Source organism: Varanus komodoensis, unplaced genomic scaffold (genome assembly GCF_004798865.1).
Source record: "Varanus komodoensis strain SLA01 unplaced genomic scaffold, ASM479886v1 scaffold26, whole genome shotgun sequence".
NCBI classification, from domain to species: Eukaryota; Metazoa; Chordata; class Lepidosauria; order Squamata; family Varanidae; genus Varanus; species Varanus komodoensis.
The window spans coordinates 4794676-4822402 of NW_025335684.1; the positions used below are offsets into that span (position 1 = coordinate 4794676).

General features: G+C 49.2%; 2 protein-coding genes across 11 annotated transcripts in view; both read left to right on the top strand.

Moving 5' to 3' along the window:
- The window catches only part of FOXK1 (forkhead box K1), a 68746-nt gene extending 64446 nt beyond the window's left edge, over window positions 1–4300 (top strand). For 6 of the 7 annotated variants that reach the window (XM_044433789.1, XM_044433787.1, XM_044433788.1 and 3 more), the window contains one exon: window positions 1–4300. In XM_044433789.1, the coding sequence (XP_044289724.1) occupies window positions 1–91 (91 nt within the window). In that variant the 3' untranslated portion in view covers window positions 92–4300. The other variant, XM_044433793.1, reaches the window with a different exon arrangement.
- AP5Z1 (adaptor related protein complex 5 subunit zeta 1) lies at window positions 1794–27460 on the top strand. 4 transcript variants are annotated; one of them, XM_044433783.1, is made up of 18 exons: window positions 1794–1924; window positions 7723–7896; window positions 14951–15088; window positions 15715–15901; window positions 16510–16654; window positions 16846–16955; window positions 17543–17711; window positions 18311–18451; window positions 19206–19243; window positions 19336–19498; window positions 19939–20117; window positions 20410–20552; window positions 21380–21526; window positions 22747–22858; window positions 23495–23592; window positions 24584–24716; window positions 25726–25940; window positions 27020–27460. In XM_044433783.1, exons 1-18 carry the CDS (start codon window positions 1872–1874, stop codon window positions 27288–27290), a joined length of 2616 nt encoding a protein of 871 aa, XP_044289718.1. In that variant the 5' UTR covers window positions 1794–1871; the 3' UTR covers window positions 27291–27460. The 4 variants fall into 4 exon arrangements, with proteins under 4 accessions (XP_044289718.1, XP_044289719.1, XP_044289720.1 ...); XM_044433784.1 differs by lacking the exons at window positions 1794–1924; window positions 7723–7896 and adding an exon at window positions 13450–13578; XM_044433785.1 differs by lacking the exons at window positions 1794–1924; window positions 7723–7896 and adding an exon at window positions 13591–14058.
- Window positions 27461–27727: the final 267 nt, after the last annotated feature.

Below are 27727 nucleotides of genomic sequence, written 5' to 3' on the forward strand. Positions count from 1 at the left end.
CCCTGACAAATCCTCTGCAGCTGCTTGCAGCCCAAGCCAGTTCATCCACTCCAGCGGTGGTCAGCCAGCACGTGGGAGAGGCAGGGACTAAGGATGCGGAAGAGCGTCCGAGCGAACCAGACATCAAAAGGCCTCGGATGGAGGAGTCGAGAGGACCACCTGCCCCGCAGACGGGCGTTATCACTTCGACGGCCCCACACGGACAGGCCGCCAGCGAATGAGGAATCCGAATGTTCTGGAAGGGCAGCTTAGGCGTCAGAGAGATTTTTTCTAAAAGAAAAACTACAACTTTGCCGTTTTCAGATTTTTTAAAAAAATAAAAGCTTCTTTCAGAATAAGATTTTTAAAGGACAGGCCAGCAGTTCCTAGGATCGCACAGTGCCAAACGAACAGGCAAGACCTCCACCTACTGTCTGTTCTGCCTTTTAACTTTGGAGATTTTTCCCCCTTCTTTTTTAGATTGAAAACACACACAGCACAGAGACAATTTGACTGAATGATTGCTGGGTTCCCCCCCTTCCCATTAATTTTCTTTTTCCTCAAGCATGGCAATTGTCTGTGAGCCTGACAGGACTCTTACTCCCGCGGGGGGCGCTGCTGGTCCCCAAAGACACACAACTGAGGTCCGTTCACATCTCAGAGCTCCTGCCCCTAAATCTAGAAAAACTGTCTAGGATGGCCTTTGCAAAACATTTGCTTGGAATTTGACGTTGCGATTTGTAACTGCCACCAAAAATGGCACACGCGTGTCGAGATGGCCCTGCATCACCTGTACTACCTAGTCCAGCTTCCCCGTGTCTGCCAGCCTTGTAGTGTCCGTTCTGTCTCCCCACCTCCCCGCCATCTGCCCATCTCCAATTCGATTATCATGTCAGGATGCTGGTAAACCGGACTAGAGAATCCTGTGGCAAGTGGCCTTCCGGGCATCCGTGCCGTATAGCGCAAGGTTGTGGTGTGTTTCTGCAAAGTCTCCTGTGGGGATTTGTGGAGCAGCCAGTTGGAGCATCAGGACCATTCCTGGCGATTCAGCTTGAGAGACGGAGAGAGGAGGAAGCGGAATGGCTTTTCTCCGAAGGGCCGGTGCAGCCCGCTCGCTGGACCACCCTGCGGCAATGACTGTCTGCCTTAGCTTACCCTTCCTCGCAGCATCATTGCGCAGATACGGTGAGGGTGAGGGTGAGGAGAGCTTCATATGCTACCTTGAGCTCCTGGGAGGAGGAAGCACAGGATAAACATGTAATAAGGCTGTTTTTAAGCCTGGGAGGGAGAGAACCTGATTTTCTCCGAACGGTGGTCAGCAGTTCCTTGCTGTTAGTTATGCTGGCTCAGACTGATGGGAGTCGTAGTCCAACACCCTCTGGAGGGCCATGCCGTTTTCACATGCGTCAGGCTCCCTGATCCCACACCCCCGCATCAACTGCTCGTTGCTCACAGGGTGTCCTTAGCAGCCAAGGGTTTGAAGAGGCTTTGCAAATCCCAAAGCTTTCCAAAGAGGAGGCCAGTCAAGGACGGGGAGGTGGCTTGTATCAAAGGCATGTGAAGTAATCCAAGATCCTGCCTCTTGCTTGACAACGGTTCAGGAATTACCTGTGTGTCGGCAAGCCTAAAATGTGGCCCTGCTTGTGTCTCCTCTAAATAGAGCCACTGCACACACAAGAGAATGGACCAGATTCCAGCTAAATTTCAGGAAAAATCTCCTCTGGAGCAATATGACAATGGAACCAATCCCTCGGGGCGTTGTGGGCACTGCCACACTAGAGGCATTCACGGTGCGCCTGGACAGCCATCCAAGAGGGATGGGTTGACCTGCCGTCCTGTACTAGCGGGGTTGGACCCAGTGGCCCTATGACTCCTTCCAGCTCTACTTTTCTATGATTCATACGTGGGGCAGGGCGCAGTTCACATTTTCCTTCTTGCCTGTAAGGTATGTATGTGTGTTGCGGGGTCATTCGCTCAGTCTTGGGGGTCGGGGCAGGTTGCAGATACCGATCTGAAGGAGCATCAGAGCTCAGATCCCAGGATGATAAACGTCCACAGCTGAGGGAAGGCAGAAATAAAAATACTATTTCAGTACCCAGGTGAGGAAACCCCCTTTCCCTTCTGTGCATGAAAAAGCGCCTCTCTGTTTTTACAAAGGCAATTCTTCCCTCCCCCAAGAAGTTCAGAGCATTTTGGTGCTTCGGTTTCCACATCCCCCATCAGAAACCAGTACAGCTGGATAAAGGGTTCGGGGTTGTAATTACAGCTTCGCCAAGCCAGTTCTCTCTCAGCATCATTTCTGTTGTTTGTGCTCACACTTTTGATGACTGTTCCATAAGCTCCATTTTCCTATGCAAGCAATAATTAATTATATCCAGTTTTTTTTTGAGGGGGTGGGTGTTAATTCCATACTGTGTTTCCAGAGACAAATGGGTGTACCAGCTGGCGAAGGCCACAAGGTATCTGCGCCCAGGTGCAGGCTCCTCGTGCCCGGTGAATGTGTAGGCACCAGTAGACCTCTGGAGTGAGGGACAGCTGCCTCTGGCAAGGTTCTGGAACCCGGCTCTGCTTGCCCAAGGAAAGAGGGTGGACTTCCGTCCGGAATGAGGCAAACGGCCGCAGATCAACCTGCAGGGCTGCGTAACTTGTGCACAAACAGAGTGCTTTTGTTCAGCTGAGCACTCGGGTTGCGGTGAAACTGAGCCTCCCCCAAGCTTGTTTCGCCGTTCTGCCGCATGAGCTCAACAAAACGGCCTCGTCCACCTCCTCCTTTGGCTGGATGCCGCCTGTGGAGAAGGGATGGGCCCTCTTGGAATTGGGAGTGTGGGCTTGAGGCTTCCCCGAGGAGCTGCGGCAGAACGACGACCTTGAGTGTGCGCAGAAGGCAGCGCCGAGTTTTAAAAACAAAGGCACGGTGATGACAAGCGAGAGGAAAAGCCGAAGCAGCTTTGCCCATATGATGGGGCAAGTGACAGACAGGCATCGTCTTTGCTTTGCCCTGCCCTGCGCTGCACTCAGTTTGGGAGCCTGGATAAAAAGCCACAAGCTCCCTCTGAAGTCCTGTTGCTTATTTAGAGCCCCTTTGGACAAGAACAGTTTTTCCTGGTCTTGATGGAAGCGAGGCTTTTAGCATGCTCCTTCCAAGCAAGCAACTGTTCTTCGCTACGGGAGTGACAGGATCTGGGGTGTCCCGTTCCCCTGCCTGGGGTGGGGAAGGAGCTTTGGACTACAAGTCCCAGGATTCCTCACCACTGGCCATGCTGGCTGGAGGGGACAGCTGTTGAAGACCAGCACCAGGCCGCTGGGGGTGCCCGCTGTAAAGGGGTGGGGGAGAAATCCCCCGTCACCTGCAGAAGCAGGTTTTGAGCTTCCCACGCTCAGGGTCTCCTTTCCATAGTGATGTGTCTTGGGCCGCAGAGGCGTCTCGGTGCTGCGGAGGATTCTGAGATACTGCCTGACACGCCAAGCGCTTGCCAAGATCTGCCAGGCTTCGAGACCGAATAGCAGGGGATGCGAGATGGGGTGGGAGTGGATTGAAGGCTGGTGGGGTCACCCAGGCCATCCGTTTGGGGGACGGGTCTGGCCTACAGGATCCCATCTCTTGGGAGCTTCTCCTGCACAAGCCCCCTTTAGCAGGAGAACTTCCAGTAAACACTTCCTAGCAAGGTGGGTCCTGGCTAATCGAGTGCCCTTGAATGTCCCACTCCGCGTTCCAGAGTCTCCCTGAAGGCCAGCCCCGAACAGCTCTCCCCACTCCAGATGTCTTGCACTACATTTGCGATCCTCCTTGTGGTTGGGGATGATGGGAATTGCAGCCCAGCATTTCTGGACTGTAAGTTTGGGAAGGTGGCTTTAGAATGTGTCCGTTCTTCCCTACGGCTGCATGTCCAGGGGAGGACGGGGTAACTGTGAATCACGGACTTGCCAAAGTGGAACCCTTGCATTTCAAGTCTGTCTTCTCTGTAGGTCAGTTAGCATAGTATAGATGTGTGTTATACAGAAAGCAGTAAAGGCTTGTGCACTTGGGTTTAAGGTGTTGTGCAACTCACGTTTCCAAGTTGCTCAGGCTCTCCTCGACTCTCGACGGCTTAGTGGGCTTCAAGCTGACTTGTTCCGCATTCCTGGCTCAATGTTGCAATGGAGCATTAATTCAGTTATCTGGGCTTGTGAAGAACCAGGTGCCTGCTCACCGGTGGCGAGCAAGAATCCCTTCCAGGCAATTAGACACTAAAGCTTGGTTTTTATTTTTTTAGACCACAAGTGACAGGCACACAGCGATGCATGAAAGAAGGAATAATAAAAATTGGTTCTGAGCTAATGATTTTTATCAGTCTATTTGCATGTCTGTCCTTAGTTTGACCTGTTTGGTTTTAAGTTTAGCTTGGCTATGTGGCTTTTGGATTAATGAACTCCTGCCACCCACACCCACACATGAATTCTCTAGCATTTGTGTCTTCAACCACTTGCTGGGGTCATTCGAATGGGCACCTTGACCATGAGCGACACAAGTTGATTCGCCTCCTCGTAACATTTCAAGTTTTCTTCACAATTTGTCCGTGATTTTTTGGATGCCCCTCAAACAGATGTACACATACTAGGTGGGAGAGCAAAAAGGAACGTGCGTGTGTAGCGCCGAACACGCCTGGCACCCACTGGCTTAACTGGCTCCCTTTCCCTGCTTGTGCAGTGTTACAGTAGAGACCCATACAGACCAGGACGGTACCCGACGCCATGCAAATAAAAGGGTGGCGCGCAAGCTCCCGGCCAGGCCGAGTCCATGGGTGTGTCTGAAGCAGTCAGGACAAGTTTTTGCATGCCCAAAACTACCTGGGCAGCTCTCACTCCACAAAGTGAACTTTGCACCCCAAGCCAGTCTGCCTGAAACCTGGTTCCCTCTGGATGTTTCGGACTACCATTCCCAGCGCTCCCAGCCATTGGCCATGCTGGCTGAGGCTGATGGGTGTCCCGTTCATCTGGAGGGCACCAGACTGGGGGTGGCATTGTGGGAGATGTGCCAGCCAGGCCCAGAGACAGAACAAGTGCCTTCCAGAGCCCTGTTGATGGCAAGCTGTCATCCCACGAGTTGGGGGCAACTCGCGAAGATTAGCTGAAGCTGTTTGTCCTTGGAGCCCTGTTCTTATAGAAGCTGCTGCTCTGAAAAATCAAACTATCATGAAGGTGGAAGAAAACACCTGTACAACCGTGGGCGAACAGTGCTTGTGCCTACAATTCCCATCAGCCCTCCCTATGGGTCATGTAACTTAGGGCTGATGGGAGCTCTAGTTCAGAACATCCAGAGGACCAACGGTTGCTCACCCCGATTTAACACGACTCTCATGCGGAGATTTAAATGCCTTACTTAACCAGTCTCCTAAGCGAAATGCTTAATTAGTGGTGCACAAATTTAAGGGTTCGGGGCTGACACCCCTGGGCTAAAGTCCTGCCCTATGGGAATTGCAATTTTGTTCTCAGAAAGGCCAAGACATGCTGGAATACAAGCCTGCAAGCTTCCACTCCCTTCTCGGCACAACACGAGTTCCCGAGTGATTCCCACCCCTTCCTTTGTCAGGTAGTTCAGGCTACCTCATTTTTGGCAAGTACAAGCAGCTCTGCAAGCCAAGACTCCCTGCAGTTCAGAATGCGCTCCTCGGCTCCTCCTGATGTCCACCAAGCTGCGTAGCAGCAAGAGGCTCAAAAGTTACCTGCTGTGCATCGAACGGATGATGAATTTCCAGGTGCTGTTGAAAGAAAACCCGGTGCAAGACTCTCTGGTTGCAACAAAACACTATTTAGATGTTCATGTAGTAAGTCTAACTGGATCAAAGGAGACGGGTGCATCGTAAGATGGCCGTGTCTGTAGTCCTTCTGGATGCATTTTGTATTTAGGAGAATGACGGTAAAATGGAATGGACACGAGACCCCGCCATTGGTCCCCTGTGCCTGATATTCAGCAGGGTGACGCTCACGTGGACTCATGACTAGTAATCTATAGCCAGCAGGATCTCAAACAGGGTTGGGAAAGATCACATCTCCCAAAAGGCAGAAGAACTGTTGTAATAAACAGTTGCAATGATTGCAATAAAGGCAATGCTGAACTAGATGGTCCAAGTCCTCGAAGCTGAAAAACTTCATGAATGCAGCAGAACTGGGGTTTAAAAGAAAAAGTAATCAAGCTTCTAGTCCTTAAGGGTGAAAAGATGAGCTTGAAGGCTGTACAGATAGGCTTGGAATGTTAAGTCAGTGGCTGCTAAAACATCTAGAAGACAGAGAAGTTGCTGGAGATGATTTGTCGTGACTGAAGGGTGTGGGCCTTGAGCACTTTTTTTTTGGGGGGGGTCCCTGTGACTGCCATAGATACAAACCTGTGCAGGTTTAAACTGAAATAAATCCCACTGTGTTCAGTCCATCTTGCATTCAGGTAAGCTTGCCTGGTATTGTGGCTTAAATGTAGGAATGCAAAATCGAAAGAAAACATGCCAAATTTGCTTAAATTTTAAGTCATTTAAGCAATCGCACTCATGTTGCGATAAACTTTAGTTTGGGGGGAATCATTCAGGTTTTGGGGGTGGGGCTGGTTTTAGTACAAAGTTCACCCAGTCCCTAGCACAATGCAACTCTTTTCTGCCCTTAAATGGACAATTTCATGAATGTGTGCAGCTACTGTTAACCTTTTAAAAAGAATCGGAGATGCAATGTCCCTTTGGCCCTATATTTCCTTGGAGCTTCAGGAGACATAAGAATCTTATGGCACATGCCCCCCAGACTTTGATAGGGCTTTGTTGAAAGGCGAAAGGAAAGGCTCTTACAACAACACTAATAATTTCCAAGAAGCCACGTTTATTCCATTGGAGCAGAAACAACAGACTCTTGTGGCACTTTAAAACTAACACATTTATTCCACCATAAACTTTTATGTGCTAACATTTGATGAGTCAGGCTTGCAGTCCATGAAAATTGCTGCCTAATACATGTGTTGGCCTTTAAGGTGCCCTGTTTTTTACAAACCCATTTTGTTCTTGATCCAAAACCCATTTTGGAGAGAAATTGGAGTTTGCGCTCCTCATAAATTCCCAGGGATATGTGCTACTTCAATTATCTGGAGCCAAATAAATTGGCCACTGTGATACCAAAATGCAACAGATGCTTTCCTTTCTTGCAGAATTTTGAAAATATCAGGCTGATGACTGTTTAACGGTGTGTGTTTTGGATCTCAAGGATCTAATTACTGCATCTCGACCTGGTTTTAGGTGATGAAGCTATTTTCTGTCTCAAAATCCCTGGAAAGCATTACAGATACAAAATTAGCAATCTTTCCCTCCTCCCTCTTCTGTCTCCCTTTTATACTTGCTGTTGTGCGCCAAATCCACCTTTGAAACTGACTTATCATTGTCAACACCTGAAGAATATTCATGACTAACTTGAAATTAAGGTAATTTTCTCCCATCCTTTTCTCTGTGTTGAGTGGGGAGAATCCTCCAACAATAAGAAACCGCGAAACAAGAAAAAAGACAAGAAACATCTGCCTCTTTTTAAAATGCCTCAGTTGTCATATGAAAACAGGAGAAATGTGTTTAAATTTTAAACTTCTAAACCAAAATTAAATAAGCTTTGTTCTGAAACTTCCAGCATCTGTTTATTTTCTACTCTTTTTTCCAATTTAAGGGACAGGACTGCTGTACCGTTCAGACAACTGACAATGTTGATAAACGTGAGAGATTGTGTTTTTCCCTGTTTTCCCAGTAGAATGGCGCTTTTCTGGCCAACACAACTATTAAATGGAGTTCCTTTGGTTGGCCGAAGAAGTCCAGCGATGCACAGAGGTGATACCAGTCTCATCGTTTCCCAGTGTCATGAAAGGCATGGCAAAAGGTCTCTCGCTCACACAACCTTGATAAGCCAGAAGGAGAGAATGGAAAGGTATATGTCTCAACTTTGCTGAAACGGATTCTGTTTGTAGGCCAAACCAGTAATACTTTGGTTGCTCATTTTATGATCTCAAAAAGTGTGGGAGATGCAAAAACGGTTGTTCCTGGCCTGTGCCATCTCTCTCGATCCCAGTTGCTTTTGTGGCATCCAGGGGCACATTTAAAACTTTTCTAGGCCACTCAGTTGTGCCACAGCACCTCTGGGCAGCTCACAACGTGAGATCAAAACACAATAAAAACATCATAAAAACCACAACACATCAAAAACAACAATAAAATACAGCAACACATACAAAACCAGGGTCTGGCCATTAGTTATTAACATGATTTTTTTTTTAAAGGCGCTTGCTGCTGTCGCATCACTTAATGCTCTCCAGGAGGTCATTGTGTAGCCTTAGCTTGCAGGGCCCGAATATGCGCCCCAAGGGGCCAGTTCAGATGGTGCTTTTGTTCGTTTCATACTCTTGCACCTCAGGGACCGGACTAGGAATCAAGTGGCATCAAATGGGCATGTTAGAAATGACTATTTACATACGAGGCAGCATCTTCGGAAGGCATGAAATCCTGCTGGCAGAGAGATCTTCATGGCTTTGACAGCACATTTCATGGCAACATATCAAACACGCAAGCCCCAGAATGTACTGTGAAAAACATACGGAGGGGATAACTTTCTGGATGTTTTAATACCTGCCATCTTAGCTTTAATTATAGGTCATTTATCAATTCTTAATGCGTTCACGGGCCTCCCACAGCTGGGGTTATGGACCGTCTTCCATTTTTAATTGCAGAAACGTCTGGGGTCATTGTTCTTATATTAATGACACAGTCGATTCGAACAAAGATGTAAATGCCTGCACTCTTAAGTTATGATCGACAGCTGCACTTGGAGAGCAGTATGTTCATATAATGGAACATTTACCCCACTTAAATTTCTATCATCCGAGTGCGGCAAAGGATTGACCTGGGGGCATGGCTGCCGTTTCGAACCTGCTTGTACAAGCATTTTCTCCCCTTCCGATTTCCATATCAAAAACATAACATTTTAATAACATCAGGGCATAAATCTAACAGGCGAGAACTTGCTGACCTCAATTTGCATGAAGTTTGTGGAACAAACTCTGAAGTTTACTGCAGGTCGGTGCTGATTTAACTCGCCCATGCAGCTTCTGAGATGAAATTTTAAAAACCGGGTTATAGCACTGCAGGCACTGCTGGAAGAGGATATTGTGTGCTTAATTAAAATCTGTTAAGTGTGCAGATTAAATGAGGGAAAGGGCGACCGGATGGTGGGAGCAGGGATGGATGTGGGGCAGCCTGGATGGGATGCATTTCCTTTCATGAACTGTAATGAGAAAAAGGCAGGAGAGGGCTGAGAAGAGCCAGGTTCGGCTGCCTGTCCCACGGTGGTGCTGCCTTTCGGCCTAACCCACCTCAAAGGGTGTTTGGGAAGGTGAAATGCAGGCTGAGTGGAGAACAATAGATGCCAGCATCAGTTCTTTGGAGGAAAAACAAGTTACAAATAACCCCCCCCCCAGAAAAAATTTGCAAGCCAACTTTAAGAGGAAGTCTTCCTCCCCCTCCTCCTCTTTTTTTCTTTTTCTTTCTCCTCCTCCCTTTTTTCCCTTTTCATTTTCTTTTTCCTTTGGGGTGGTGGCATCCGTTGCACAGCCAGGTTTCCTAGAGGTAAACTGGGCACCTCAGGTTCGTAATGCAACTCATTCTGCCCATTTCTACGCTGATCCGCTTGAAACGGGAGCCTGGAACCTCAGACCCAGATGCCACATACCCCTGCTGCAGCTTAGTGGAAATATGCCGATAGGTTTGTTGCACCCCTTCTGCCCTGACCTTTTAGCCCCGTCCCCCATTGGGAAGCAGTGTCCAAGAGCTCTGAATGCAGTTTGGCCCTCTGGCCTGGTTTAAAAGGCTCAGGTGAAGGCGCAAACGGCACCCTGCTCGAGTTCTTGGAGAGCTGTTCCAAATCAGAATGGGGAGCAAGGGGATCCATCAGTCCACAATAGTCACACACTCTCCTCCAGCACCACGTTTCAAACGCCATCCCTTTTCTTCCAGCCGGCTTTCTTCACCGTTCGGCTTTCACACACGTGCACAGTGACTGGCGATACGCTCGTTCAGAAGATCTTGACCTCGGTCTCCAGTGACGCATCCTTAGCTTGATTATCTTTTCTAGTTCCTTCGTGGCTGCCATTCCAGGCCTCTGTTTTCTAATTTCTCGCCTGCAGCCTCCCTGTGAATTGCTGATTGAGCTTAAGGTTTGCAAATGCTTTTGCAGTTTCGGTTCCTTGATTGTGGTCCTTGAAAATGTGCGGTTCTTCTGGACTTTGTTTTCTTAACGTTCAGCTGCAGTCCTGTTTCGGCACACCCCTCTTTCGCTTTCACATCATCACGGCTTTCTTTCCTGCCGCTAGTGAAAGACAATGTGGGAAGTCTTTCTGCTTGGCAGTGAGTGAATCCAGCTGTAATTTTTTTACACTGTCAAGACTAACATCAAACCCATCTCTTGCAAACATGCTTTGCATTTATATTATCTTTAATTTCTGACAGAGAGGATGTTTGAAGACACTGCAAAGCTAATTATATAGTATTACCCTTTCTTCCCCCACATTCTAATATTCCGTTTTGGCCCATGAGACACATGAGTATGTCTTGAAATCTTGAACAAAATATAACCTATTTTCTCACTAGTATATGAATACCCCCTTTTTTAAACTGATGTTCTGGCAGGACATCTGTTAATCTAAAATCTATAGTACAATAGCGTGACTGGGCTCAGGTAAGACAATAACCTACCCTCACTGGTTGAGTATGGGTTGGGTGTAGGTTGCCATTGAACTGTGGGTTGTTCCCTTGTCTGAACCCAACTGCACTAACCAGTTATGGCTTGTTAACTATGAAAACCCCTTGAAGAGAATCCTTGGTTTGTGTTGGGTAGTGAACTGAGGGGTATTCATCATGGTTCATCAACTTAAACCAATCTTCCCCAGCTAGGCACCCTCCAAACTGTTAGGCTGTAACTTCAATCTTCCCCAGCCAGCCCAGGCCCTGGGGACGATGGGAGCTGTAGTACAACATATCTGCAGTCTCTGTGGTTGGGCAAGCTGATTTCAACTGAGAAGGTAGACAGTGCAGCATAGTGGTGAGAGGGTCACACTTGGACTCAGGTGATCTGAGTTCTACTCCCCACTCATCCATGAAGCTTACTGAGTAACCTTGGACCAGTGACCGACTCTGCCTAGCCTACCTCACAGGGTTGTTGTGATGATAAAACAGAGCAAAGGAGAGCCTTGTAAGCTGCCTTGAGTTCCTTGTGAAAGGAAGAAAAGTGAGATATAAATGTAATGAAATGAAAGTAATAGTAAACGGCACCGTTCTCAAAGCATTTCATATACATTATGCATTTCATATACATTATCTTAGTAATCATCACAGCACCTTTGTAGGGCAAGTTAGTATTCTCATCCTCATAGTACAGGTAGGTGTCTAATCCTGCCTCACAGAAATTCAGCTGGCTCCCATGTTAATCATCTTTCTATGGATGATAAAAACTTTACTCTTCCATTGAGTTTTCGAGGATTAATGCTGCAATTTCTTTTTAGAGTATTCCCTTGTTTTCTTGTAATAAATGCATTTTGTTTGCTTTTATGTTTAAAAAAGCAAACAAACATAACATGTTTGTGTGTATAACAATTTTATTGCTAGACATGGGGTACAGAGATTATCCAGCTCAGTGAAAAACAGACAGCTGTGTTTCCTTGTAATGATTTCTTCCCAATTGATTCATCCTAATAGCTGGCAAATGTTTGCACACCTGAGGGAAATGCCAGCAAACTTAACTTTGATAGCCTGCCTTCCTGATGAAATCTTTCTGCTACAGAAGTATCTAGCTTGTTAGCAATCAGAGCAGCTCCAATACGAAGACATTAATAACTTTTAACCTTTTTTTCTCAAATACAACTGCATACAAAGCATCGATTTTTCATATTTCCCGTAATGTTCTCAATACATAATTCCATTGGGTACTTTGCCAGTGTTGTGAAATTCTCCCTTTAAAGATGAAGAAAATGGAGAGGCGAACACAGGGTCATGTACGTTGGTATTGTAATAGTAATGAATAATAGCAGTTTATTTCCTTAAGGATGTTCTCTTATGTATTTCACAGAGCTGAAAATCAGTAACCAAAAGCACTTGCAGGAAACCCTTTGAAGAAAAAAAAGGGGACATGATGCTCCCCATGTATGTGTGGGGTGTCTGTGAAAGTATTGGACTGGGAAGCTCAGAAACATGGGTTCTAGAACACCCCCCCCCCCCCACACACACACACACACACACACTTCCAGCCAGAAAGCTCCCTGGATGACTTTGGACCAGTCAGTGACTCTCAGCCTATCCTACCTCACAGGACTGTTGTAAGGATAAAAGCCAGAACTGGATTGTGTAAACCACTCTGGGTTCCTTGTGAGAGGAAAAATGGTAGGATATGAATTAATATAACAATAACTATTAATTAACAATAACTATTAATATAACAATAAATGCATAACTAAGGGTGAGATCCTATTCCTGTTTGTTTCAATACCACCCAGCAGCCAAAGCTCTCAAGGTGGTTCACAACAATTAATCAAATACAAAAGATACAACGCAAATACAGATGCAAGAAACTAAATTATATAATTCCTGTGTACAAATTTAAAACGGCTAAAAATCCCAATATACAAAAAATATAAAAGTTTAACATCTAAAATATTTTCATTAAAACTAGTCCTAATTTAAACAGCAAGCAGAACCCATCATGTGCCATTAAATGCCTGGGAAGAGAGGACAGTTGTCACTGACACAACAGAAATGACAACGTCGGTGCTAGGTGGACCTCAGCGATTACAGGGAAGATACCCTCAAACTCCCATCCTGCATAAGATTGTGCGCTATATTAATCAAACATGTACTCAGCATTTCCCAGCCAGAAAGAAACACTACAATTCCCAGCATCCACCAGGCAGCCTATCTGGGGAATTCTGGGAATCAAAGGACTTCTTTCTGGCTGGGGTCCACTGGGACTTGTGGGGGGCAGATCCTGCATAAACTTGCATAAGATTGTACCCCAAAAGAGAAGAGGTGCAGGAGAGACCTAACACTCTGAGCTTATACTCGTTGCTGGCATTCACCAGGACTTATTCCCAGCTAAATACATTTTGAGTTGCTGTCTTAAGCTGCTAGTCCTTTGTGTCAACTCTTATCATTCCATCATGTTATTTTCCTCAATTAAGCCCTTCACCAGCAGCACCTCCATACGCCTGACTGCCTTCACTCAACCAACAACGTCGCTGCTAGCAATTAAAGGATCCTTTCCCCACTCTAACAACAAACGTCTTTGCTTGGAAAGGGCGAGGCAATGAAGAACCTGAAGGGCCCAAACGCCCCCGGAACCTTGGCGCTTGAGGAACCGCTTTCCGCACGGGCAGCTTTTAGCGAGGGACCTGCGCGCATGCTCAGAATTGACCTGTCGGGGAAAATGGCGGAGGGATGAGCCGGGGAGGGGTGTGAAGAGACTGGTTGTGTTTTTAGTTCTCCTTTTCCCTCGACTTAGTCCCGGCTGCGGGGAGGGGGACAGTGGCAGGATGTACACAGCGGGGACGGAAAGCTTCCTGCGCCAGGCCAGGTAGGAGGGAAAGGAAGACGATAAATGCAGAAATATAATCAGAAGAGCCTCTTGTTTTCGACTTCTTATACGGGAAGTTCAAGGCAACCTACATGGTCTTTTCACACACAAATCCACACCCTCCCTATTCTTTGTTAGGCCATTTAGTCTGAGATATATTGATTTGCCCAAAATCACAGAGTTGCTCACTGGAAAAAATAGTTTGGGAGAATGAAAGGATTACACAGACTTTGAGGAGAACAGATTTTGCTATACACATTAAAAGCAAGTAGACCATCACGGAATGCTAGGAGAGTAAATGGGGTAAGGGAGTTCCATTTAAGGGACATTCAAGCTGCCCAAGGGATTTTCTGTCCAAGTAGAGTTTAGAAGTCTGAGTTTTCTCAGTTCTGATTTACGCAACAGTTCTGATCTGTAGAGAGTGTAGATTGATAGAGTCCAAGTCCCCCCGCTGTACTGAGGACAGAAATACCAATGGGGGTAAATAACTCTGCTGTTTTTAATAACTCTGTTTTGTATAAAAGACTGTTTCAATCATTAAATAGTTTTTAAAATTTCACACTTTTTAAATTCTGGAATTACTGAAAAGTTTACAGTTCTTATTGTATAATGGTTCTGTTTAAGAACTGTTTTAAACTACCCAGAGTGCTTTGGCTATGGGTGGTACAGATGTCAAATAAATCGTAATATTAAATAATGAAGATGCTGAAGAAGAAGAATACATTTTCCCATGATTTGCCAGGTTGTATGGAGCCGCCATTTTGAATATGTGATATCTGAGCAGCCCATGACATGCACATCCAGGCACTATGGGTTAAATAAACTGCAATTAACCTGTGATCCACTTCTTATTTAACCTTCAGTTTTTTGCTGTTATGTGTCAGTGGACTCTCACACAGAGAACTAACAGGATATCTAAAGCTTAAATGTCGGTATTTATTATTAACCTTTAAAATGCCACACAACTCTCATGGTGTATTTGCTGTAACAGAGTAACATGGCTACAACTCCAAAATCAGAGTTGTTCTGTTGGGGTTGATGTTGGAAAGATCCCAGTTTTCAGAAATTTCCCATTTTTGTAGGTCTTTCATTGTATGGAAGCAGCTATCTTGTCCTGCATCTGTACTGTTGATCTGTCCAGCTTGCTGCTACCTGCTCTGACTGGTAGTGTTGACACAATCTTTCCAAACCCTGCTACTTAGAATCTACTGAGTAGAACTGCCAGGAATTGAACCTGGAGGTTTATATAGGGAATCCACATGCTTTTCCATGGAGTGTATGAGAAAAGACCTTGGGTGTTATTGGTAAAGGTCTGACTTGGAAGCCTGCACCAAATGGGGATTTCTTGAATATTCTTTTCCCCTCCTTTTAGGGAGATACAAGATGAAGAGCTGAAAAAATTCATTTCTCGAATCACAGGCTTCCTTCAAAATCAAGACTTCGGGAATGAAGCAGTCGCATGTCTGCAAAGGCTCTTCCTTATCATCTCAGCCACTAAATATGGTCGACAGTGAGTGAAAACAAAAGTGCTGATCTTGTCATGTCTAAGGAAATGGTGGTGGTATTTTTGTAGCTCCATCAACAAAAAGCCATGGATGGTTTTAAGCTGATGCTACATGTGATAAGCGAGTTTCCTCTTTGTCTATCGATTCTAGATGTCTTGATTTTAGAAAAAAACTTCTCCCATCTTTTATTTAAGATGTCTTAAATGGTATGGCCAATTTACGTTAACACGAATGTTTCTGCAGTTACAAAATATATAGTACATATGATAGAGTTTTTAAAAGTATATATGATAGAGTTTTATATCTCATCCTTTTGCGGAAGAACTCAGGACGGCTTACATAATATAAAATTCTGAAATTTAGCTACACTTTATACAATATGTTTCCCTATTCAAATAGTTTTGTTCAACTCTTTTTGGCTGTGGGGGTATTTTTAGACATACATGCAATTCATAAAATGAGAGCAGGAAACAGTTGTTAAAATGGAACAGAAATGTGAAAATGTGTTAGGCTGCAGTGTTGACACGCAGTGAGCTCAGTGAGGCTTACCTCTGAGTAGAGAGGTACAGAATTGTGCTCTTAGTTTGGATTGATTTTGTGTTTGCTGCTCAGCATGATGGCTTCTTTACAGGCTGGATGGCAACTTTGTGGAACTTTTACAGACAGTGCTGCATCTCCCAAAGTGCCCTGAACAGGTTCAGATACTTTGTGCCGCCATCTTGAGAGAGATGTCGCCTTGCACTGACTTAACTCTGTCTTGGGATAAGATCCAGAACACGAAGCTCTTGAGTCTGGCGTTCTCCATCCTGCTAGCCCAAGTAAGTGTTTAGAAAGCCTGTGATTCAGTTCTGTACGTAAGTTATTTCCTTTTTCCTGAGGCCGATTACACACCTAGAATTTGTGCATGGGAAGATCATTTTCCTTAAATGATCATCTTTCTCGGCCTTTTTGAAAACCTCCCCCATGTGGTAAGATCTGGTATTTCCTAGCTTTGGACAATCCCGCAAACGAAAGGGCCCTTAATGCCATAGGACAGTGAGTGAGTATGCTCAAAAAATGCCTGATTTCTGGTTTATTATCAAGTTTCTGAGCCTGGAAACTGGTGTGCCTATGGTTTCTTGCTGGGTTCGCTCTGGGTTGTTTAACTCCTAAACAGCCTGGAACTTCAGGTCTAGATGTCATGATAGCTAGCCAAGAATTGGGTGCTCCTGGATTGTGGATAGAGAACAGAAGCCATGAACACAGGGAAGGCAGCTTGCTTGCGGCTGCCCTACCATGGCAATTCTTGGATTAAACCATCCAGGAACTGCTATGATACCTGAACCAGCTCGTGTGTGTGCACCAGGTGTAAAATACATAGCCAGAACACAAATGCCTTTCTGCTCACTTCTGCTCTGGGGCATTCACATGTTTGCTTTGCCCTAAGGGCCATACAAAGTCGGACATAGAAGCTGTGGGGCAGCATGTGGTGAAAGTCCTGGAGGGCAGACTTCCCGAAGGCCAGCAAGCACGGCATCTCCTCCCCATCCTGTCCAAGGCCATCAGCTTTGCACCAACGAGCCTCAGCAAAGGTAAATGCAGGAAATGCAGAGGTGAATGCTTAGAGGCCATGAGGACTCTGAAGGTACCGGCTGTCCATGAAACCTGGGTGTTTTCCAATTCCTGGCAAGCTCCAGGCACTTCCCAGGCTGGCTGGTGGCGGAGACTAGGATTGCTAAAGGGACTCACCATTGCCCTCTCTTGTGTCTTTCTGGATCCATAGATCAGGTCAATCTGCTCAGCAAGAGAATGGTGGACTGGCTGAGGTACGCCAGTGTGCAGCAAGGGGTTCCCCAGTCCTCGGGGGGGTTCTTCAACCCCAGAGCCAGACAGGTGAGGAACTGCAGACCGGGCTCCGTCTGTTTTTAAAGAGATGGCATATTGAACAGTTGCTCAGTGGGTATAATACATGGAGCATTGGGCAGGATGCAGGGAAGATGAACATTTGGGTTGGCATGGGCAAGCACTGCACACTTGGAAGCGTCGCTCAAGGTGGCTTGAACATACAGGCGGTGCATCTTACGGCCACAGTTTCTCCTTTCCCCTGGGGGAAGACACTTCTTTTCCCAAAACAATCCACATTCCAATTGGGTAAACAGAGCACCCAGAATGAACGACGTAGCCTGTTTTGGCGTACGGTCCCTCATGGGCTGCACAAATTCATTCAAGAGAGACATTCCTAGCCCTGCTGGGGGCCTTCCTTGGGGTGTCTCAAGTTGCTGGACCGAATTAGGTCTCAGTTTGATCCAGCAGGTCTTCCTCACGCTCTCAGGCCTGAATCTGCCTGCTGCCGCCAAGCCATTGTGGGCCTCCCACAGTAAACATCCCCTGCATGCAAACCTGGACTAGATGCTGCTTTCAAGGACAGCCACTCTGTCAAAAAGTTCTGCGGTGTAACCAGCTTTTCCCGCTCCCCCCAGCCTGGCCCCATCACAGAGGTGGATGGCACGGTGGCCACAGACTTCTTTACTGTGCTCTCCATCGGCCAGTATTACACGGAGGATCAGTGGCTCAACATGCAGGCCTTCTCCATGCTGCAGAAGTGGCTGCTCTGCTATGGGAGCGATGGAGCAACTGGTCCAAATTCAGGTAAGGGTTCTTCGTGGTGGTTGGCTGAACGGGTGGCAGAAGTATTTATGTGTCTGTACTGAGATAACCATTCTTGATGTCATTTCTTGGCAAAGCGGTTACTGTGTGGCTTGTGAGTCTGCGTTCGGGGCATCGGTGCAATTTAGGGAACCTACATAAAGTACGATATTCATGTGGTGCAATTGGGGCATTTCCCAAACTGGGCACCAGGAGCAGCCTGCAAGTGAAATGGGCAAAATTGTGACTCCCGTGAGACTGAAGAGGCGTCTGATCGATGCTTTTCTGTATGAGTGACTGTTCTGGCCTTGCCCCTCCTCCTGGGAGTAGCAAAATTCTGCCACATCCTTGCATGCCAGCTGCTTAGATCATCTATCCACTCTCGGTACAGAGAAGCAGTCGAGCATCCCGGGACGGCGTCAAGAACAGTGGCCCATGCAGCAGCATCAGGGTGGTCTTGGCAGTCAACGGGGCGGAGTGGGATGGGAGGGTGGGCAATACTTTCAGCTTGAATTCAGAAGGAACGTGCCTCTCCTCCACCGGGCATCTGGGAGACGTTTGGCTTGTTCTCTCTGCCCCATCTTGTCACACTCTCTCTGCAGACGACAAGTCAGAGGTGGACGGCTCTGTTGTGTCCATGGTCTCAGTCACGTCCACCTCCAGCCGCCTGCTTCCGCCAAAGGAGCGCCTGAGGGAGAAGGCGTTCGAGTACTGCCAGCGGCTTATAGAGCAGAGTAACCGCCGTGAGTCTAGTTATTTACTTGGGACAGGGAAAGGAGTTGGCCTGATTTCCAGAAAGGATGGTGGGAACTCGGAGCTGATGCAGACTTCTTTACTCCTCTCCTTTCCCATATTATATCCTTTCCCAGTTTGCACGGTCAGCTGGAAACATCCCAGTCTGTTGGCCATGTTCGCTAGGGCTGATGGCAGACGAAGTCTGCGACCTCTAGAGGAGACCGGGCTGGGGAAGCTTGGCTTAAAACAATGTGCGAACGCAGCAGCTCTTTTTTGGCAGTCACTTGCGCGTGGGGAAAACGGCCAGCCTTTCCCGGCCTGGTGCTCTGCATATGCACGGCCCTGTAGCCCCCAGCTTCAGATGCCAAAGCAGAGGCCATGGCAGTGCACGCTCCTGGATGAAGAGAGCAACACAGGAAGCCGATTCAGGGCATGGGTCCACGCTGCCAACGGCTGGCAGGCCCTTGCCTAACCCGACCCAGAGACTGAACTGGACCTTCTGCATGCAGACCAGGAGCTTTGCCACAAAGCCGCGTGTTCTCCCCTCCTCATTATCTCTGGAGCGACTCCACTGGGAGAAGCTGCATCCGGGCAGGGGATGGTCGAGAGTCAAAAGTGCATGCTCTGCACCGCTGCAGTATAGAGCGTGCTCTGCCATCCCATCTCTGTGGGCCTCGTGAAGCCCGGCTGAGGGCTGGACGTGGGCCAGGCATTTCCGACTCTGGTTGGAAGAGTCTGAGTTGGATTTGTTTTGTCTGTCAGGGGCTCTGAAGAAAGCAGATGGGGAACTGCAGAAAGCTGTAAGTATGTCGCAGGAAGGTCTGAGCGTTTGGCAAGCAGCTGGCAGTGACCTGGAGTTTCTGACCAGCGGTCCTCTTCCTCTCTCGCACAGTGCCTCATCGAAGCGATCACGATCATGGACTTAATTTGCAGGCAGGACTCCTCCTATGTCTACCGCTCGCTCTCCTGCATGAAGAACCTGCACGGCCGGCTCAGTGGGGATCTTTCCCATGCCAGGGTGCTGCTGCCCATCGCCCAGTTCTTCCTGAACCACAGTGAGTCCGAATGGCTGGCTCCTCCTCTTTCGAGGACAATGCCATCTAGCTTCACCTGGGTCAAGAGTGTGCAATGTCTGACTGAGGCATGGGGAGAGAACTGGCCTCCCTCTGCACCCTCCAGGAAGCCCACCCACTGGAAGAACCTGAGGAGGCTCCATGAGCCAGACAGGAAACTTCCGTAGGCCACAGGTTCCCTGTCCCTGATCACATAGCGCTGATCCTTTTATGCAACCTGGCAGCTGACAGTCCAACCACAGGACCGTTCATTGATGGACCTGAGGTGGTGTGTACATTTTCGGACATAATCCTGTGCCTCTCAGTTGACTGGGGAATGCTGGGAATTTTAAGACCTCTTTCTGTCTGAACCTGCATGGGATTGTACCCATCGTTATTTCCTTTTCCCTTACCTGTGCTGTGTTCTCTCTCCCCACACCGAGGCGAGACAGCAGCTGTGGACTCTGAAGCAGTTTACAAGCACCTCTTCACCAAAGTTCCTGCTCAGCTTTTCCACAGCCCAATGCTGGCCTACGAATTCATCCAGTTCTGTAGGCACAACGCCCTGTTTTTCACCGAGAACCTCAGCATCTTCCGGCAGAACACCCCAAACCTGTTCAAGGTACTGTGTGCCGAGGCTTTGTGGGGTCTCGCTGTTTGTCCACGTGAGTCCTGAAGGGAGTTTCTGGCCCGAAAGGTAGCTGCACACCTCAGTGGTCTCTGCCTTACATGGGTGTTGATGGGCCAGTCAGTTGTCTCAGTAAAAGGCAACTTCCAAGGGAGAAGAGCCGTGTGTCCAGAGTTTCGCCCTTATCGCCCAGAGTTTCACCTCCTGCCCACCGAGGGAATCTCTTGTTGAGGTACCTGAAGAGGGCTGTCTCCATCATTATGGTCTGGCTTGCCTCCCCTTACAGTTCCTGGCGTGGAACAGCCCGGCCCTCATCGCTGAGTACCTGGACCTTTTGCCAGCCCTGCTCGGAGCAGACATGGCCCTGGAAATCTTTCACTTGCTGCTGGACCTGCCTTGTTTAGCAGCTGCGCTGGATGTTCAGCTGAGGTGAGGACTCCCTGCCTGTCCTTCTCCCCAGGGAACTCTAAGCAGCCTCCCTTTGCTGGGCTTCGGGCGGCGCTCCTGCAGCTCCGAGTTGCAACTCTGGCTTGAGAGGCAGAGGTGGAGATGCAACGGAGCCAGGGGAGGAGGAGAAGAAAGCACCGTTCTTTTCTGGGTTGGCTGCTCTCCAGGCCGGCTGGTTCATCGGTGGTTGTCATTCTAAAAATGCTTTCTTTTCGTCGCTAACCCAGGGACCAGCATGGAGGCATAAAAGCTCTTTCAGCCTGAAGGCTGAATTCCATTTCAGAGAGGCTCTCAGGGACTGTGCTGCAGCGGCAGGAGGGGCAAGGCAGTGGCTGGGCCCAAGCAGCCCGTTCTGTCATCAGTTTCCCGGGGTGCAACCTCATGCGTCGTCAGGGCAGGGAAGGGCCCGCATAGCTGTTCCGTCCAAACATGCATGGGACTGCACCCTTCGTACCCACAATTAAGCCTTCAGAAAGGCGTTTCAGCCTTTTATAATAGGGGAAACTGCACAAAAGCAGGGTAACCCGCAAAAAGTTGGGGGTTGGTCCATGGGGAAGGGGGTGTTTCTGTCTGGAGAAGCCTGGGAGCCCCCGGGACTGAGGGGGTTCCTACAGCTCTTCCGCAATGCGAGTTTCTGCACCTGTGGAGTAGTGGCTTCACAACGGCAAGGATTTCCAATGGAGGCTGCAGACTAATTTGAATCTACAAGCTGTTGAAAGGGGAAGGAGGTTGCCTGTGGCCAGATGGCACTCTGCCTCTTTATGGGCAGTGCAGGTGACCACCTGTATGTGTTTGGGATCTGTCACTAGGTCTGCCCTGACTCCCATGTCCGAGCGGACCACCTTGGACCCCACCCTGAAGCCGACCACCTGCCTGGAAGCCTTCCGGCACCCGGAGTACAGGGCCCTCTTCCAGTATCTCCTCCGTGCGGAGTCTGCTCCCGGGGACCCCAGCAGGTAGGTGAATATCGCCAAGTTGAAGTCTTCTTTCCCCCTTGCTGGCTTCATTTCAGTTTTAGATGCATCCTCAGATTGATGCTCTCAAGACAGTTTGCAGTATCTTTAAAATATGTTTTTGCTGTTGTGGTGCTTAAGATTTGTTTATACCCTGTCTTATTTGCTAAAAAGACATCAAGGCAACATTAAGCAATCTAAACAAAAGTATCTTTTAAAAACAGTAAAAAATAAGTCCACTGGAACCAGTGAAGCATTGTGACATTTGGGGCACAAGCCGACGCAAGTGGAGTCAGAAGCAGAGACTGCCTCCGTTTGCAGCGGGTCATTTGCTAGAACAGCGGCGTAATTTATAAAACGAACACTGCAGTCCCACGCATGTCTATTCAGAAGCTAAGCCTGTACAATTCAGTATGTCGTATTCTCAGGAAAATCTGTATAGGTTTGCAGCCTAAATTAGAGCAGGTCTTCACAGCCTTTGTAAAGGCCCAGAGAGTTGTGGGGGGGCCGCAACCTCCCCTTTTGAGGGAGCACATCCCAGACTTTTGGAGCAGCACACGAGAAAGCCCTTCCAGGCATATCCTGCAAACAGGCCTTTGGAGGAACGGTGTCCTCAAAAGCTCTCCTCATGCAGATCTGAAGACACGGGCGTGGTCAGGAGAAGACGGGCAGCCCAGTCAGCAGCCGGCTTCTAATTTGTCCAGGACTTTAAAGATGGACAGCAGCACCTTGAACTGAGCCCAGAAAACAATCGCCTGCCTGCAGTGAGTGGAGGGGCTTTGAATCACTGGCTGGCTGTGAGCCAAGCATTGCTTCGCAGCAAGAAAGTGTGACAAGCCAAACAGAGGGTTCCAATTGTGATTGTCCCAGTAAAGGCCCCCCAGTTGCAGGAAGGCTCCTCGAAATTGCAGCAGGTAGCAGTTAAAGCACCTCGCTTTCCCTTGGATAACCTCCACAACAACCCTGTAAGGCAGGCTGATATTACAAGCCCCACACTACTGAGAAGAGGCTGGGAGTGGCTCAGCCACGCCGGGAGTGAGTTCAAAGCAAGACACCGCTTGAGCAAGGAAATCTCAGCTCATGCAGTGTGAATTCCAGTCCTGCCAGCTGGAGCCAGCCTCAGCCGGCACAGAACACATCCTGGCACTTCCCCAGTGGGACAGAGGTTTGGGAGGAGCCAGAGGCCCCCAGAGTTGACGGCTTCTGCAATGCCTTGCCAACAGGTTGTCTCCCCTCCGCCAGCTTCTGGGAACCATGGCCGCTTCCCCTCGCGTCGTGCAGTGTGCGGAGTGTGTGCCCATCTTACTGCAGCTCTTCTTCGGGGTCGTAGCCAAGGTGAGGCTCCGAAACCCGAGCGGGAGGGCGTTCACCAGCACGTACTCTGGAGAACTGGCTTCCACAAGGTGTCGTGGTGGCTTCAAAGGGAGATGGAACATTCACGGAGGACAAGGCTGTCGGTGGCCAGCGGTCCTGGGTTCTGTGTGGCCCCCAGTATCAGGCAGCATGCCGCTTGCTGGGGAGCATGGGTCGGAAGGTGCTGTTGCACTCTAGCCCTGCTTACGCTTTTCCTCTGGGTTCCTCTGTGTGAACAGAACGCTGGCCTGGCCGGACCTTAGTCTGATCTAAGCCTCTCTATTTTCTTGTGTCGCTAAACCATGGCTTGTGGCATGTGCCCGAGGCAAACCGTGATTCAAGCCGTTTCTGTGCTTTCCCAGCTTGCACGGCGACAGGCAGGAGGCACAGCATCACCTCATGACAAGCCCCCCAGATACAAGGTTTAAAGCTGAGTCAGCAGTTCAGTGTACATTTGGGACCTTCTCCAAGACCACATTAAACCAGGGTTCATACCAACAATGGTTGAGCCGTTTGAGCGCCACCAAGCTGACATGGTGATGGTGGCGGAGCCCCTGTCTCCGTTTTCCTAGTTAACGCCAAAATAGGAGACTCTCCCTTCTTCTTCTTCTTCTCCAGTTTGCAGACGGGGCTCTTGTGAACAAGCTGGTTTTGGCTATGCTGGAGAGAAGCGAGCAACTTTATGAGCTCCCAGCTTTCAAGGCAGAGGTATACAGGTGAGTGTGGGTGCCCCGAGGTGGGGAGGGATTGAAAGCGGGCCCTCCAGGGCACAGGAAAACTACAAAGTCTTCAGCCCTGGCAGCAACAGAAGCTCTTGGACGACCCGGTTCTATACCATCATTTGGTCTATTTATTTGTTTACAGAGCTGTTGATTAGTAGAGTTAGGATCTTCTGTGCCATATTGGCTTTCTAGTGATAGTCTTAAGTATTTTGGCGCTAACATCTCCACCCCGAGTGTAGCACAATGTGGCATGAATAATACAAAATTGGGCCCACCTGAACCAATGTCACACCTGTTTGCATCACCTCCTCCCTAGACCTGCCCCAGATTCAGTTTCTGGATCAGCTTGCGACAGAGAAAAGCTGTAGAATTGCCCATTGCTGATGGGCAGTGGAAGAAACAGGCTCCTCTGTCCATTCTGATTAAAGGCATTCCACTGGATGGATCATGCTAATTTAATTAAATAAATGTGTACATGGATACAAATAACTCTTAAGCAAGAAATATTTCTTTCCAAACAACATGCACGTTCTGTAGGGAGCCTCCTCTTAGTTCATCCAGTTCCCTCCCGTAGAAGCGAGAGGATGGCGGTCTGCTTTTGTAGCTGTATTTAAAAAATAGTTTGCAACTCGGCTTTGCCCAGTCTGGATTGACGTCTTAATTGATTGGAGGTGCTTTCAAGCAGTGGATCGAACACATCAATCTGTTAAGCCCCACGGCCCTAGGAAAGGCATCCAGGGGGTGCCACGGAAGCCCACCGTGGCGGTTGCATTTCTGCTCTGCATGGGGCAAACTAGAATAGCATGCAGAGAAGGAAAAGGCCCTCCACGCTTGGAGTAAAGGCGGCTAGGGTTCTGCTGCCAGAAGAGCCTCGCGGGGACCGTGTCAAGAGCTCACCTTCCGAAAGCGTAGGCGGAAGTAGTCCGATTGCAGTGGGGTGTTAGAAGCCTTGCACAATGCATCCCTGTCTCTCCTTTGTCGGCAGAGCGATGAGTTCCCAGCTGCCGGTGCTGTGCAAGCTGCACCCTTCGTTGGTCGTGGAACTCTCCACAGAGCTTTTGGAGTTTTCGGGAGCCATCTCCAACATTGACAGCAAAGAGGACGTCTTCACCCATGTGGTAAAGAGAAGCCCACACTCCTCGGAGGGCAGGATGCTTCCCCTAGCCAGGTTCCCTTGCAGGATATTCCCTGAGGGCACGATCCTTCGCATGTTTGGGTAGGGAAAAGTGCGACACTTCCTGATAGTTGCTCAGCCACCTTGGCTCAGTCACCAATTCTAAGGGAGGCTGAAGGAAGACTGGAATGGGCAGCCAGGAAGGAACTGGGAAAGGTCAAAGGTAAGGCAGTCTCCACTGGGAGACCAGTGCCAAAAGCACCCAACTGCTGTGTTACCAGTCACTGGGAATGGGTGTGAAGGCTGGACAGTGAGGAACCGACCAGAAGAACATCGATACATCTAAAATATGGTGCTGGAGGAAAGCTTAGCAAATTCCCTGGACTGGCAGAAAGAGGAGCACGTGGGCGCTAGATCACATCAAGGCGGCACTTTCTCCAGAAGCCGAAATGATGAAGCTGGAGCTGTCATATTTGGGGCACATCATGCGAACACAAGAATCCCTGGAGAAGACCATCCTGCGAGGGAAAGCCGAAGGCAGGAGGAGGGCCATCTGGTCTCCCGCCCGGCCCCAGCCGGCCCTGCTCACGACACGCCCACCATGTGCACGTCCAGCCTGTCCTTGAACACCTGCACTGAGGGGGCCTCAGCCACCTTCCGTGGAAGCCCATTCCACACCCTCGGGGTCCCGACTGTCAGGAAGTGCTTCCTGGCCTCTAAACGGAACCTTGGCTCCCTGAGCTTTGCTCCGTTGGAGCACATCCTGCCTTCCTCTGCAGGGGAGAACCGGTCTCTACCCACCTCCATGTGACACCCCCTCACGTACCTGTAGGTCGCCAACATACCCCTCTGAGCCTCCATGTGATCCCCGAGCTACTCAAGGTTTGCAGTCATGAAGCCAGAAAATCCCATTAACTCCCATCCTCAGGGAATGTCCCACAATTAGGGCTGCGAAGATGGGTGTGGGCGTGCCAGTTCCCCTCCCTGAATGGCCGTGTCTCCTCTCCCAACAGGTCTGGGCCATTGGCGAATATGCATCGGTGTCGCATGATAAAAGGTGCACAGTGGAGCAGATCAACAAGTTCTTTGAAGTTCTGGAAGCCCTGCTCTTCGAAATCACCCAGTCTCGGCCCTCGGTCAGCGTCCCCAAGTCCTCGCCCCGCGTGACTGCCGTTCTCATGACTGCACTAACCAAGCTGGCATCACGCAGCCAGGACCTGATCCCAAGGTATGCGGTGGGCAACTGGGCGAGAGGCGCATGGCTGGCTTGTCGGTCTGGTTGGTGTGTGCTCGCGCATGGCTTGATCTGGTGGTGCCACAGCTTTTTCAGTAGAGCAAATGGCTTTGCATTTAGAACGCAGAGGGCAGTTGCTGGCTTTCCAGGGCCACTCCAACCCCAGTTCCCCTCGCCTCCACTCCTGTTCCTGCACTGCTTGTCACAACCAAACCACGGGGTACCGAACCGCTAGAGAAACACAAACAGAACCCATCTGGCCTGAAAAGATACCCACTTTTGCGTCTCCGTTGTGGTTTGCCACCCAATTTCAGCAGCAATTGTTCTGCTTCGCAACATTTGCACCTCCAAATTTTCAGCAGTGCAGAAGCGGTTCTGCCACTTTTGAAGTATTGGGTCCCAGCATCAGACCCTGGTATTTCAGGTAGCAGGACCTGGAAAGAAAGGCTTGTAGTATTTGCAAATCACAGAGTGCATATTTCGCTGGAACTGGAGGCCTTCCAGATATTGTCAGGATTTCCGCCCCTTGTCATCACTGACTTGGCCGTGGTGGCTGGGGCTGATGGGATTTGGACAACAGTTCGGCTACATAACATGGGACCAGGGTATTTGCGTGTGCGTCTCCTCCCTTACCAGCTGCCTGGTGTCGGGGGATTCTCTCTAGGGCAGAATGACAGTCTGGTTGCAGCAAAGCTTTCTGTGTACCCTTCTGCTGAACTCTTGCCGGTTGAAATTCAGCGTGTGCTGATGTTTTTCCAGCACCTGCTGCAGCATCCTTATTACAACCAGCTTTCCCTGATAGAAAGGCCAACCGTGTTTTTATTGGTATAATTGTATCATTCTGTTGTTTTCATCTGCGGTATTTTGGCACTGGTATTGCTCGCTGCTCAGAGCCCCGTAAACAGTATCTGGCTCCCCCCCCCGCCCCCAGGGTAGGCAGGCCAACGGCTTGGTTTCATCCAAGGCAGCTTCTCACTGCTTCTTTGCCCAGTCCTTGCTCCCCAGTCAGTCCTGGTCCTGCTGAGACTGGCGCTCACTCATCCCATGCAACCCACGTGTCTCTCTCTGCCCAGGGTTTCCCTGTTCCTGTCCAAGATGAGGGCCTTTGTCAAAAGCCCAGCGGTTTCCTCCATCTACAGCGCAGAGGATGCAGAAGCAATCCTGACGCGGGCCACCGAGCTCATGAACTTGCTGAAAATGCCCAGCGTGGCTCAGTTTGTGCTGACCCCATCGCTCGAGGTCTCCAGCCCCCGCTTCCACCAGGACACGCACTCTTCCCTGCCCCTGGCCATGAAGACCACCAGCCGGCTTTTGGAGGGAGGCGCTGGCTCCGTTCCCGGCTGAGGCGAAGCTGGGTGGAGCTGCAGAGGCCAGCCTTGTCTTGGGCGCTTCCATTTTGACTCTGGGATCGAGGCAGAGGGTGGGCCATTCCACAGAGTGGGAGACTCCCTCGGAAGCGGACCGGTGCTGTATGGCTGTTGCTGAGAAGTAAAATCGACCACAGTGAAAAACTTCCCTTTCCCAAGCTGCACGGATTTGTGCCTCCTCGGTTGGTTGGGGTGCCCCCGCCCCAACCCCCCCGGCCCTCTCCTCAGGTAGCTGAGAACCCCACTTACACCCTCAACTGGTCACACAGCTTGCAAGCTTCTTTTCCCACCACTGTAGTTTGTTTTCCCGTATAGTGAAGGCATATGAGGCATGTTGGATCCAAACCCCTCTGTAGATAAATAGCTTGTCTGAGTATCCCTAAGGGGAATAAGCATTCCTCCTGCATCCAGGGC

What these genes read in the sequence shown, in the direction of transcription:
- AP5Z1 (XM_044433783.1), top strand. Translation starts at nt 1,872, where the DNA reads ATGATTCATACGTGGGGCAGGGCGCAGTTCACATTTTCCTTCTTGCCT. An exon ending in TCTCCATCCTGCTAGCCCAA is followed by an intron (nt 15,902 to 16,509) that starts GTAAGTGTTTAG and finishes CTTTGCCCTAAG; the next exon opens with GGCCATACAAAGTCGGACAT. An exon ending in CCAGTTCTTCCTGAACCACA is followed by an intron (nt 19,499 to 19,938) that starts GTGAGTCCGAAT and finishes CCCCACACCGAG; the next exon opens with GCGAGACAGCAGCTGTGGAC.